The sequence below is a fragment of the Leptonychotes weddellii genome, chromosome 2, assembly GCF_054177405.1.
Source record: "Leptonychotes weddellii isolate Sample4059 chromosome 2, ASM5417740v2, whole genome shotgun sequence".
NCBI classification, from domain to species: domain Eukaryota; kingdom Metazoa; phylum Chordata; class Mammalia; order Carnivora; family Phocidae; genus Leptonychotes; species Leptonychotes weddellii.
In genome coordinates this window covers 177210070-177223364 of record NC_138370.1, presented here as the reverse complement: position 1 = coordinate 177223364, position 13295 = coordinate 177210070, and the positions used below count along the sequence as shown (strand labels likewise).

General features: G+C 51.8%; 1 protein-coding gene across 2 annotated transcripts in view; it reads right to left on the bottom strand.

The window, feature by feature from the left end:
* Positions 1-41: 41 nt before the first annotated feature.
* ZFYVE28 (zinc finger FYVE-type containing 28) overlaps positions 42-13295 on the bottom strand; it is a 23437-nt gene continuing 10183 nt past the window's right edge. Inside the window, exons 5-6 of one of the 2 annotated variants that reach the window (XM_081812766.1) lie at positions 8119-8220; positions 42-1891 (exon numbers count right to left, since the gene is read on the bottom strand). In XM_081812766.1, coding sequence (XP_081668892.1) covers positions 670-1891; positions 8119-8220 — 1324 coding nt within the window. In that variant the 3' untranslated portion in view covers positions 42-669. Of the gene's footprint in view, positions 1892-4840; positions 6466-8118; positions 8221-13295 lie in introns of those variants that run through there. The other variant, XM_031023219.2, reaches the window with a different exon arrangement.

Genomic DNA, 13295 nt, shown 5'->3' with positions numbered 1-13295 from the left:
AAAAGAGGTGTGCAGACGCCAGGGCCCTGCAGACCCACGCCCCCACCTCGGCCCCCCCTTCCTGGTCCCCTGCCTCTGGAGGAGAGCATAGGAGCGCCCCTGGGGAGGGCGGGGGGCGGAGAGAACAGAGTCCTGGGGGCACTGCCTGAGAACATACCCAGGGCGGCCCCAGGGTGGTCCCAGGATCCCAGCACGGCCCCCAGGGGCGCCACGTCCACTGCTGAGCATCCACACAGCTAACTGCAACCCCACGGGAGCTAAGCAGCCGCGTGGGTCAGGTGGGCACTGGGCCAAGGCCACCACAGTGATCAAAGTGGAAAGCATGTTCAGGGGTGTCCGCTGCCCAGTCCCTGCCCCCACCCCGCCCCCCGACAGACATGGATCACCTGGGGCCAGGATGGGCCACGGTGGTGAAAGGGGGTGGGCAGAGGGCTTGGCACTGTGCCCACATCACCTGAGAGGTGCCTGTAACATCAGAAGGAGGGTGGTCAGGGACTCACTGGGGGACATTTCTCCGCTGGACTGGGCGACCAGGCTGATATATGCTGCTTAACTCCCCGCGGCGTAGGTGTCCCACACTGGCCACCTCCCCCACCCCCACACTGAGAGCCCCGTGGGAATGAGCCCTGAATGCAAAGAGAGGAATCCAGGCGCGGGGAGAGATGGCTCTTACCTGGAGCCCAACAGGCGCTGAGGCTCCTCCTCGGCCGCCTCTCCCTGCTGACTTTCCACCCTGGCCTTCGAGGGCTGCCCCTTGTCCTGCGGTCCAGCCATGCCATTGTCCGCTCCAGGTGACCCGTCTGCTGTGTCCAGCTGAGGCCCCGAGGTGAGTGTCAGGCACTTGGAAGTGGGGGCGTCCTCTGAGGGCAGTGCCTCCGGCACAGGCCGGGCCTCCTTCTGTCTCTGGGCTGGGCCCTTGGCGCTGGCCTTGGCGGAGCCGAGGTCAGAGGTGCTGATGACACTTCCCCGGCCACACTTGTCCCGCAGACTCTGGGCGGCGGCGTCCTCCCTGCCGCCCCCACAGCCCCCGCAGCACACGCAGGAGTTAAGGAGGCAGCTGGTGGCCGCGGTGCTGAGTTTGTGGGAGCCACCGTCTGTCCCCTCGGCTGCAGGCTCTGACAGGGAGACACCGTCCCTGGAGGCTTCCGTGGCAGAGCCCACGGCGGGCGTTGACTTGGGGTTGAAGATGACGGTGGCTGAGAGCTTCATGCCCCCGGTCCGGTGGGCGATCATCTCGGCCGTCTCCGCGGCGTCCACGCCCCCCTCCCAGCCGTCCAGGTGCGGCTGCCCATCCAGGCAGCTGCAGGAGTTGGGGCCCAGCGCCCACATCTTGTCATGAGGGACGTCATTGTTATTGCTCAGGTCCCCCTCCTCCGCCGCTCCACGCCCCCCGCCCTGCCCTCTCTCCTGGGGGTCAGCACTGGTGCTGCCCGCCCACCCGGACGAGCCACCCGGGGCCTCTGCGGCCCCCTCCACGTCATCCATGAAGAACACCCTTCCTTCCTCCTCGTCGCTGCCCGGCCGCAGCCGTGCACTGCCTGGGGACGCCTCCCCATGGGGGCTGCCCTCCACCCCTGGCCGGCGTGCTGGGGACTGGCAGGCACTGGGCGGGGAGAGGAGGGATGACATCTCGTCCCCCGCCCTGTGGACCATGCGGTTGAGCTGCTCCAGCTCCTGGTCGTCGTACTGCATGGAGCAAGCCAGCTCCGCCTCCGGGTTCTTGGCCTTGGTTGAGAGCAGCTCCTCGGCGGGAAGGGGTGAGGGGAAGGCCGGTGCCAGGGCTGGGGGCACCTGGGTGTCTGCACGGATGGGGAACTCCACGTCTTGGGAAATGCAGAGGTTCCTTTCCAGCGTGTGAAGCTCGTCCTCGGTCAGGGTCTGCAGCAAATCCCTACAAGGGTCAAGACAAAAACCACGGGTGAGGGTCCCAAAGGCCACACTAGCCCCCTGGCCGAGAGCGGACGGACACAGCGTGCTTGACAGCTGCATCCGCAGGGAAGCAACAAGGTGTCTGTGGGGATCCTCCCGAGCCACGGGTCGGATGGCGGCCACGGGGACGGATGACTGCCTTCCTGCGATGGTTTCTTTCTCAAAAGTGAGGCTCTCACAACTCTTGCGGGAAACAAGAAGGCCCTGGTTCTTAGGGACGCGATCATCGTGTTAAGAAAACCTTCTAGGAGTGAAAACAAAATGTTGGTTCACATACAGGCTCTCACTCCACACATGTTCTCGAGCGCCCTTTCTGGGCCAGATGGAGAGACGTGCAGGCACAGCTCAGGCCCGTCATGCCCTTGGGGCTACGTTGGAAGATGCAGGTAATAAACACCGTTTCTGTGAATGATGACTTCATCACAACAGCAACTGCAACAAAAGAAAATGCCTACCGGCAGGAGGGCACATCAACACACCTGACATAGTCTGGGGAGGCTTCCTAGAGGAAGGGGCACTGAACCAGTGACCTGAAGGGAGTTAATGTGGCAACGCCTGGGATGCGTCTAGAGCAGCTCTACGCGGATGCGCCTTGCTCTCTGCCAGTGTAGGTCTGAGTCCAGATTAAAGACTCCCGTGCAGTCTTGGAAACGCATGGAAAAGTGTACTTCCCGGAAACGCGCAGCCTGTGACTCTTCATAAACTGAGCACGCCCATGCAGACAGCACCCAGATCCAACGGCGGGCGGTGAACCAGGCTCGCAGGCCCTCACGTGCCTCCCTGCTCACTCCCTGCCACCCCCACCACCCTGACTTCCAAAGACTGAGGTGGTCTTGCCTCTTGTCACTCCCTGCGTAAATGGGAATGTGCTGTCCACACTCTCTAGAGGCAGATTTTGTTTGGCAATATCATATTTGTATAGAGCCGCCAGGGGAAACGCAGGATGGCCAGTTAAATTTGAGTTTCAGATAAACAACAAATACTTCTTAAGCATATGAATATTTTTTAGAATAAGAATGTCCCAAATGCGGAGCATGTGGAACATTCTTGCACTAAGAAAGTGCAAGATAAACTCACTGTTTATCTGAAATTCAAATTCGGAGGGTTCTGCTGGTTTTGTCTTGCTGGATCCGACAACCCTACTTGGTGATGGTTGTCGATGGTCCAGTCTCATGGGTAAGAATCTGCTCCACACTTGTTGGGCTCTGGCTGCCCACCCTCTCGGGGCGTCTCCCAGGGGGACACACCTGCACCTTGCTGCGGGGCTCACGCTGTGCACCCGGGACATTCCCTTGCGGCTCTCAGGCCTGCTCGCTGGCACCCCCAGGCACTCCCGCCATTTTTCACTTTAAACTGCTCAGCCTGCTGAGTGATGGAGTGCGCACCGGCGTGCACGCTTGGCAGCCCTTCGATGTACCCTCTGTGAGGACTTTTCAGGTCTTCTGCCCATTTTTAGTTGGGTTATCACTCTTGTTCTTACAGATCGACAGGAGTTCTTTACGTTTTGGATTTGAGTTCTTTGATGGATCTGTTCCCCAACTCTGGGGCTTTCTTTCTTTTTTAAAAAGATTTTATTTATTTATTTGACAGAGACACAGCGAGAGAGGGAACACAAGCAGGGGAAGTGGGAGAGGGAGAAGCAGGCTTCCCGCGGAGCAGGGAGCCCGATGCGGGGCTCGATCCCAGGACCCTGGGACCATGACCTGAGCCGAAGGCAGACGCTTAACGGACTGAGCCACCCAGGCACCCCCTTTTTTTTCTGTCCTATTTAAGCAATCTGCCTACTCCAAGGTTACAAAGATGTTCCTGCTGCTTTCCTAGGCAATCTTCATTGTTTTACTTTCCACGTGTGTATCTGTGATCTATCCGGAGTTGATTCTTGTGTATGATTATGATAAAGATCCAGACCCGTTTTTCCTCACATGGATATTTGCTGACTCGGCCCATTTATTGGAAAACAGCAACCATCCCCACTGCTCTGCTGTGTCTCCTTTGTCATAAATCAGGGGGGCGCGGACGTGTTGGTCTGTTTCTAGGCTCTGTCCTGTTGATGGGGTCGGAAGCCGCTCCCTGCCCAGCAGGGCTGTCGGCTTTGCTGCAGCAGAAATGCACATGTATTCACAAGCGTGGTCACACCAGCATCATTTGGAAAGAACCAAAGCCCAGCATGGGTAGAGTGGGTAAATAATGTTCTTTTTCTCCAGTGATCTTCTTCTTTTTGGCTAGTTTAGGTCCCTTGCACTTCCACATGAATTTGAGAATTAGTTTGTCAGTTTCTACCAAAAGAGACAAAAACCTCCTGAGATTCTGACTGAGACTGCGCAGAATTCATAGATTGATTTGAGGATAATGGACATGTCTGCAATGTTAAGTTCTTCACTCCTTGAATATGGAATCACTCTCTCTCTACATCTTTAACATTTCATGCCAGTAATGTTTCATAACTTTCAGTGGCGGCCTTAGACAACCGCAGATTTATGCTTAAGCAGCTGATACTTACATTACTGCAGACGATATTTAAAATTTTTATTGTGATAAAACTACTATGACATGGAATTTACCATCTTAACCATTTTAAGTGACAATTCAGTGGCACCAAATACATTCACATCCTAGCGCCACCATCCCCACCATCCACTCCTAGAACACATTCATCTTGTAAACCTGCAACTCTGTCCCCATAAACACTACCGACACACTTCACCCCCAGCCCCCCGCCCGACACCCACGCCCGCTCTCTGTCTCCATGATTTTGACTAGTCTAGGTCCCTCCTATAATTGGAATCACACATAGTTTGTCTTTTCATGGCCGCTTAGTTCACCAAGCACGTCCTCCAGGTTCATCCGTGTGGTGGCTGGTGTCAGGACTGCTTTCCTTTTTATTTATTTATTTATTTATTTATTTTTTTATTCTTATGTTAATCCCCATACATTACATCATTAGTTCTAGATGAAGTGTTCCATGATTCATTGTTCGTGTGGACTGCTTTCCTTTTTATGCCAGATAACATTCCCTTGTGTGATGGACCACATTTTGCTTCTCCACTCATCCATCAGTGGACACTTGGCTTGCTCCCACACCTTAGCTACTGTGAATAATGCTTCTTGGACACGGCTGTCCACACGTCTCTCTGAGACACTACTTTCAGCTCTTTGGGGAATATACCCAGATGTGGAATTGCTGGGTCATCTCACAATTCTATTTTTCATTTTTTGAGGGACCTCCACAGTGTTTTCCCACAGCAGCAGTACCATTTTGCACTCCCACCAACGGGGCACAGGATTCTAATTTCTCCACATTCTTGCCAACACATAGTATTTGTTGTTATTTGTTTTGTTGTTGTTGTTATTTGTTGTTATTTGTTATTTGTCTTCCTCCCATCCTACCAGGTGGGAGGAAGAATTACATTGTGGTTTTGATCTGCGTGTCTCTGACAGTTAATGATGCTGAGCATCTTTTAATGTGCTTGTTGGCCATTCATACATCTTCTTTGGAGAAATGTCTTTTCAAATCCTTTGCCCTTTGGAATCGGGTTGTTTGGTTTTTCTTGGTGAGTTTTAGGAGTTCTCTATAGCTTCTGGGTATCGATCCCTTATCAGGTATAAGATGTGAGAATATTTTCTCCAACCTGTGGGCTGCCTCTTTACTCTGTGGAGAGTGTCTCGTGATGCACAAAATTTTAAAACTTTCAAGTCCAATTTGTCTATTTTTTCTTTTGTCGCCTGTGTCTTTGGTGTCCTGTCCAAGAAATCATTTCCAAAACACGACATGGTAGAGCACTTGTCCAATGTGGTCTTGTAAGAGTTTTATTGTCTCAGGTCTCACATTTCTGTCCTGGGTCCACTTTGAGTTAATTTTTGTGTACAATGTGACAGAAGGATTCAACTTCATGTGTGTGTGTGTATGCATCTCTCTCTCATCAGATTAAGGAAATCCCCATTGATATTTTCATCATAAAATAAGTATTGAATTTTTCAAATTCTCACACTGTAATTTCAAAGTGATTTGGTTCTCCTTCCTCTTTTAAAAAATTTTTGTAGCAAAACGTTGATTTTATTTTCAAATGTTAACGATGCCATGTGTAATCTGAACTCCACAAGACATGGTGATGATCGTTCTGCACAATGCACACTTATTCACGTCCACCCACACAGACTTCTGCGATCTCTCCTGCATTTCCACATTTGTATCTGGGCGTTTGCCTTTGCCTGAAGAACTCCAATTAACTCTTCTCTGTGGGCAGGCCGCTGCTGTATCCCTTCAGCCTCTGCTTTTCAGTAACTCACCATTTCGCCTTCATGGTGGACAGATGTTTTCTTCCAGCACTTGAAATAACATCATTCCATTGTCTTCAGGCTCCCATTGTTTGTTTGTTTCTCAGGAGACAGCTGTCAATTTTACGTTCTTTTCCCAGAAATATGTCCTTTTTCTCTGGCTGTGTTTAAGATTTTTTTCCTCTGTTTTCAACAATTTTACTATGATATACCCAAGTATGCTTGTATTTATCTTCCTTGTAGTTCTTGAGCCTCCTGGGTCTGCGGGCAGAGATTTCTCTTCAGTTTTGGAAAATTCCTTCCTTCCTTCCTTTTTTTTTTTAAGATTTTATTTTTTTTAAGTGATCTCTACACCCAGCGTGAGGCTCAAACTCACAGCCCTGAGATCAAGAGTCGCATGCCCCATTGCCCCGACTGAGCCAGCAGGTGCCCTTCTTCCTTCCTCTGATTCCAATCACGTACATCAGACTTCAGAGCATGTCGCACCTGTCTCTGATGCTCTGGACCGCTCCCCCGCCCACATCCCAGCGCCCAGTGCCCCCCCCATCCCCATGCACTGGCCCTTCCCCCACAAGGCACCCCGTCTGTGCCCAGCCCCCTGCTCTTCCATCCACCATCTCTCCTCATTCATCATCAGACGACCAGGGACTCTAGGTCCAGGGTCGCAGTTTGCCTGGAATGCCCACAGCTGGGCCTGGGTGCGAGGCAAGCAGCTGCAGCTATCTCTCAGATGAGCCATGGTCTGGACCAAGCACCCGTCACAGGACCCAGGCTGTGCCTTGCCCGCCCCCAGAGCCAGTGACTCTCCGAGGACCACCCTGCTGGGCACTGTCTGCTGTCTGGATTCACAGCACTTGGGCTCCTCATGGGGCCAAGGGCAGCTTGGAGCAGGGGACTCTCCAGCTCTCTGCAAGAACTGGCACCAGGAAAGGAAAGCCGGCCCTGGGCTGCCCTGGACTGGGCAGTCCTGCTGGACCCAGGAAGTCCATGCAAGAGTCCACGGGGTCATCAGCTCGACCAAAGGCATGGAAGGGAGCTTCCAGAGACCAGAGCCACGGTAAGAAAGACCTCTGAGTCCGAGGCCACGGGGCCAGGGAGGAGCTTGGAGGACCAGGGCCCACGGCCTCCTGCTGTGGAATCCGTCCAGGAGGCCACAGCTGGGCGCTTTCAGCTCCGAGGGGCCACCCCCAGAAGGGCTCCAGGCCACTGGGAAATGAGGGTTTGTGGGGAGGCACAAGATGGAGGGGGCTAGCTTGAGGCCTGTTGCTGCTAAAAGCTGAGGGGAACCCCTTAGAGCAGAGGACAGTCACCCAGACCAGGCACCACCAAGCCCACAGGGCAGCACACAGGGGGCTGAGGACACCAATGCCACGTGGACCCCCGGGGAGCCAGGACAAGCCACAGCATGGGAGGGGCACTGGTGCTCAAGAGAGCTGGGCCCTTCACCCCTACGCTGGTGGGAGCACCCACGAAAGCCCCTTAGCAAGCACCCACCCCCGCCTGGGCCCCAGCCACAGCCCTGCGGCTTCCCTCCCGGCTGACAGCCCTCCCCTGCAGGCTGTGTGGCCCTGGGGGCACCTACATCACCCCGTTTCCCAGCCTCTCCCTCTCGCGCAGAGGGCCCTCGGCCATAGCGGCTGCGGTCATGTGACCGACAGTTTAAACCCATGGTCACTGTGTCACCGGCCAAGAACAAAGAGCTTGGTTCTGTGGGGAGACAAGGGTGTGGGGCTTACACGGGGGCTCTAAACATTAAGAACCAGTAACTACAGACAAAGACCAAGGTTGCAGCACCTCTGACGTGAGCAGAGAGGACGGGGAAGAGCCCCACCCGTCCTCACAGAAAGGAGGGCCGGGGGCCAACAGGGACTGCAGCACCCCCTTTCCTCCCCTCCCGCACGGCCCCTCCCCCACCTTATTTTCCGCAGCAATGTGTGGAAGGGTCGGAATAGCTCAGACATGTCTTCTGCCTTGCGGTCCAAGTTCAGGGGTCCATCTGCGTAGACCACGAGGCCACTGCATTCAAGACAAAAGCCAGGATGGTGTGAGGCCCTGCAGCCCCCTGGGGTGAGCCCAGACCACAGCCAGGGACTCAGACCACACACACTTCGCCTTTTGTGACTGAATCTTAAATATGTTTAGAAAAAAGCACTGAAAATTACTCAGACTTTATCATCTTCTGAAGCTGATTAGCTGTTGTTTATTTGAGGGATCATAAAATAATCATAAAAATATATCTGTTCACATCACTGCTGCAATCAGATAAATCAGCATCAAGATTTGTTACTAAAACTACCTCCTTGAAAACGGGAACTTTGGATTTGTGTTTTAATTTAATACACATGCAGAGGCTTATGAGAATTAGAGGTGTACCATCTACTGCAGACGTGACGGAGAACTGGGAAGTGAGAGCCGGCGGCCCCTGCCACCCACCCATTCACCCACGGCCCCGCGCCAATGCACGCAGATGCTGAGCCTCCGGGGCTGAGCCCTGGCGGGGGTCCCAGGAGGGCTGGAGGAGCATCTCAGGGACCCTTGGCGCAAACAGGGGGGACTTCTCACAAACCTGGCCTACAGGCTGCCTTCCCAACCTCCCACGGGACTCCCAGGCTCGGACCTCCCTCACCCACCTCCACACTCTGAAGCTCAGGGGCTGCCCTGAGTGAGTCCTTCCAACTCACTGACCACAGCCTCTCCTGCCTCCCGGACCCACAGCACACTGTGACAAGCCAGTCCCAGCCCCACCGCCCTGCTCATCCGGAACCCTGGGAGGCCCCCACAGTGAGCTGTGTGCTTCGTGGCTCCCCCACCCCCTGACCTTTGCCCAGCCTGTCCCCAAGCCTCCTTTCCCTCCTAGAGGTCTGGCTCATGCTCCATCACCCATCAAAACTGGAAACAGCCTCATCACCCCCAGGCAGGACAGACCCTCTCTCTCCTGACCCGTGGCTGGCACACCATCTGGCTCTGCTCAAATGCCCCTCCACGGGGTCCCCACTCCACAGGCAGCACCTCATTCATTCCCTGTGGCAATCTCACCTGCACAGTCCTGCCCAGCTCCAAGCATGCCCCACCATCCTGTCCAGACCTTCTTCTCCAAGAGCTGGCCCATCTCTGGAGGACCCTTCTGTGGGTGCCTCCTCCTGGGGCTCCTGGGACCAGACAGCTCATATCAAGGTGCCCAGGGAATGAACCCCCCCACACACACACACACAACGCCTGCTCCTTGCTTCCTCGTCAGAGAATGGGGGAGGGACTTGTGGATTTGTTTGCATAAATGGAGAAGGGTCCCCATGTCTCTCTCTGCAAATGAACAGAATCTCATGTCTGCACTGGGATCGGGTCATCACTATCCAACATGGAGTCCTCATTAGCTCAGTAATGCGTCCAGGGCAGGGAGAAAAACTGGTAAAACTGAATGGACTGTTTTCCCTTAAAAAGGTTAGATTCCACGTGCACAAAGAAAGATTCAAAAGTCACAGGAAAAACATGGGCTGTGCTACCTCCTGGGGCAGAGGAGGGTCAGGGCTGCATGGGAATGGGATAGACGGCAGAGGACGCCCCGGCCAGCCTTCCATTCCTTCCAGTCTGTTTTGTGGGTCTGACACGAGCTGACAGTTCTGGTTAAATTAACAGTGTTCGGGGGACAACTTCCCAAGATAGAACCTTAATTTCATGGGTAAATCAGTGGTCTCGGCCCAAAGGCCGTGAAAAGGAGCTCTGCCCAGGCTTCCTGGCAATGTTGTCCTTCAGAAAGCAGCGAAGGGGGCAGGGAGGGAGCCCAACTCCTCTCCTGGGTCCCAGGGAGGACACTGGCTACCCCATCAGTGCCATGAGAACCAGGCCCGGGGCTGACCGTGCCTGGTCTGGAGCCTCAGAAACAAACCCATTACTTAGGAGGGCTCCCAGAATGGCACCACGCCAGGCCACACCACTCCTGTCACTGCCAAGGAGGGGCAAAGCAGCCCCTGGGCTGAGCCTGGCAGAGGTGGAGGGAGAAGGGGCCCGCTGGGCTCACGTGGGGTCGGGGTTGGGGGGCAGGCTCAGGTGGGCACGGGGCAGATGCCCAGCATGAGAGGAAAACTGAGCCCCCACTCCCATTCTTCAAGTCACCTTTTCACTGTCTTCATAATGTCCTTTGATGCACAAACATTTTTAATTTTGATGAAGTTCAGTTTACCTATTTTTTCATTTGTCACTCATGCTTTTTGTGCCAAATCTAAGAATCTACTGCCAAGCCAGGAAATGTGAAGATTTACCTTCTGTATTAGTCAGAGTTCTCCAGAGAAACAGAACCAATAGGAGTGTGTGTGTGTGTGTGCGTGTGTGTGTGTGTGTGTGTGTAGGTGTGTAGGGAGGGGGTAGAGTTTGGTTGGTTGGTTTTTGTTTTTTTTTTTTTTAGAGAGTTATTTTAAGGAACTGGTTCACACAACTGTGGATGGCGGCCACGTCCAAACTCTGCAGAGTGGGAGGGCAGGCTAGAGACCTAGAGACTCAGGGAAGAGTTGATGCTGCAGCTTACGTCTGACAACAGTCTGGAAGTAGAACTCCCTCTCACTTGGGGACCTCTGTTTTCTCTTAAGGCTTTCAACTGATTGGGTGAGGCCCACCCACATTATGAAGTGTAAGCTACATTACTCAAGATCAAGATTTTTTTTTTTTTAAAGATTTTTTATTTATTTTTATTTGAGACAGAGAGAATGAGAGACAGAGAGCATGAGAGGGAGGAGGGTCAGAGGGAGAAGCAGACTCCCTGCCGAGCAGGGAGCCCGATGCGGGACTCGATCCCAGGACTCCAGGATCATGACCTGAGCCGAAGGCAGTCGCTTAACCAACTGAGCCACCCAGGCGCCCTACTCAAGATCAAGATTTAAATGTTAATCTCATTTTTAAAATAGCTTAGAGCAACATCCAAACTGGGGTTTGACCAAATATCCGAGTACTGTGGCCTAGGCTAGTGGACACATCACAGGGCCCAATTCTGTTCTTCTGTGTATGGCTATCCAGTTGTCCCAGCATCATTTGTTGAAGAGACTAACTTCCTCATTGAATGGTCTTGGCCCCCTTATCAAAAATCAGTTGGCTATAGATATTTGACTTATTTCTGTTGTCTTGATTTTTTCCTGTCAGTCTATCCTTATGACAGTACCACACTTTTGATTATCATAACTTTGTATTAAGTTCAGAAATCGAGACATACGAGTTCTCCAACTTTGTTTTTCTTTTTCAATATTGTTTGGGCTATTCAAGGCCCATTGTGGTTCCATATGAATTTGAGGATCTTTTCCATTTCTGCAAAAAAAAGAAAAGGCCAAAGTAGTTTTTATAGGAAATGTATGGAATCTTTATATAACTTTGGGGAGTAGCGCCATCTTAACTATAGTAAGCCTTCCAATCCATGAACATGGGCTATCTTTTCATTTAATTGGGTCTTTAATTGTTTTCAGGAGTGTTTTATAGTTTTCAGTGTACATGTTTTCCACTTCCTTGGTTAAATTTACTCCTAGGTACTTTTTTCTTTTGGATGTTATTGGAAATCTCTTCTTTAAAATAATATTTAATTACATACGATGGAATATTATTCAGTCTTAAAAAAAAAGGAATGAAGTTCCTACATGCCATATGGATGAACCATGAAAACATGATGCTCAGTGAAATAACCCAGGCACAAAAGGACAAATATTGTATGATTCAATTTATATGAGGTCCCTAGAGGAGTCAAACTCATAGAGAAAAAGTAGACTAGAGGGTACCAGGGATGGGGGGAGGGAGCGGGGAGTTGGTGTTGTGATGGGAAAATTCTGGAGATGGTGGTGGTGGTGGTGAATGTGAATGTGTTTAACACATTGTGTTAAACAATGTGAATGTGTTTAACGCCAATGATGTACATTCAAAAAGGGTGAAAGTGGTCAATTTTGTGTTATGTCTATTTTACCACACAAAAAAAGTTAACATTTATTGCTTTGATTCTGTTTACAAAAGTTATAGCTATCATGTTAAGAAGTCTTGTTAAGTAGGGCGCCTGGGTGGCTCAGTCGTTAAGCGTCTGCCTTCGGCTCAGGTCGTGATCCCAGAGTCCTGGGATGGAGTCCCACATCGGGCTCCCTGCTCGGCGGGAAGCCTGCTTCTCCCTCTCCCACTCCCCCTGCTTGTGTTCCTGCTCTCGCTGTCTCTCTCTCTGTCAAATAAATAAATAAAATCTTTAAAAAAAAAAAAAAAAAGAAGTCTTGTTAAGTAGAGACACAGTGTTTAGTATAATTTTTTGTAGTCAACACACTGGGAATGTTTTTCCATGGCTTTGGGGATTTTTCACCAATGTTACCTAAATGGCTGGAATATTGTTTTTAAATAATCCCTTAATTCTGGATATCCACACCCTCAGATTTTCATGATTAAAAATAAACTTCTAAAACTCTTTTTAAACACAGATTGTGCCCTGTCAGGTCAATGCAACCAAATTCTGCAAAAGTAGTGCCACCACCTGCCAAGCACTAAGGACCTGAGGGAAAACAGTCCGTGAACACTCCTCACGGTAGCGCTTCCAGGCTTGTGGGGAGACACGAATGTAACACAAATCCCCTTTATACGAAATATCACAAAGGCAAATCTACAGACACAGAAACAGATCTGTGGTTTCCTAGAGCTGGAGAGGTGGGAGTGGAGGGGGTGGAGGTGACAGCTAAGGGGAGGGGTATCCTTTTGGGGGGATGAAAATGTTCTGAAATTAATGGTGATGGCTGAACAACTCTGTAAATTTACTGAAAACCACTGAATTGTACGCTTGAAGTGGGTGAGTGGTGTGGTGTGTGCATTATATCTAAATAACGTATTTTAAAAATAAACAGTCCAGAGTACACATGCGACCTAGCTAGAGGTGAGCACCTGTAGGAGAAGGGCTGCAGGTAAGGCAGGTTGTGTGGAGACTGGGAAGGGGCTGGGCAGGGGGCTGTCTCTGGTGGGGAAGCAGGTGGGCAAGGAAACAAAGGGAGGCCAGAGACACCCCCCCCAAATGGCGCAGCCGCTTCTGGAAAATTCTGGTGGTAGGACTGCAGGGTGGGAGGTGGTGGGAGGCGGTGGAACGATGAGAGAGGGGA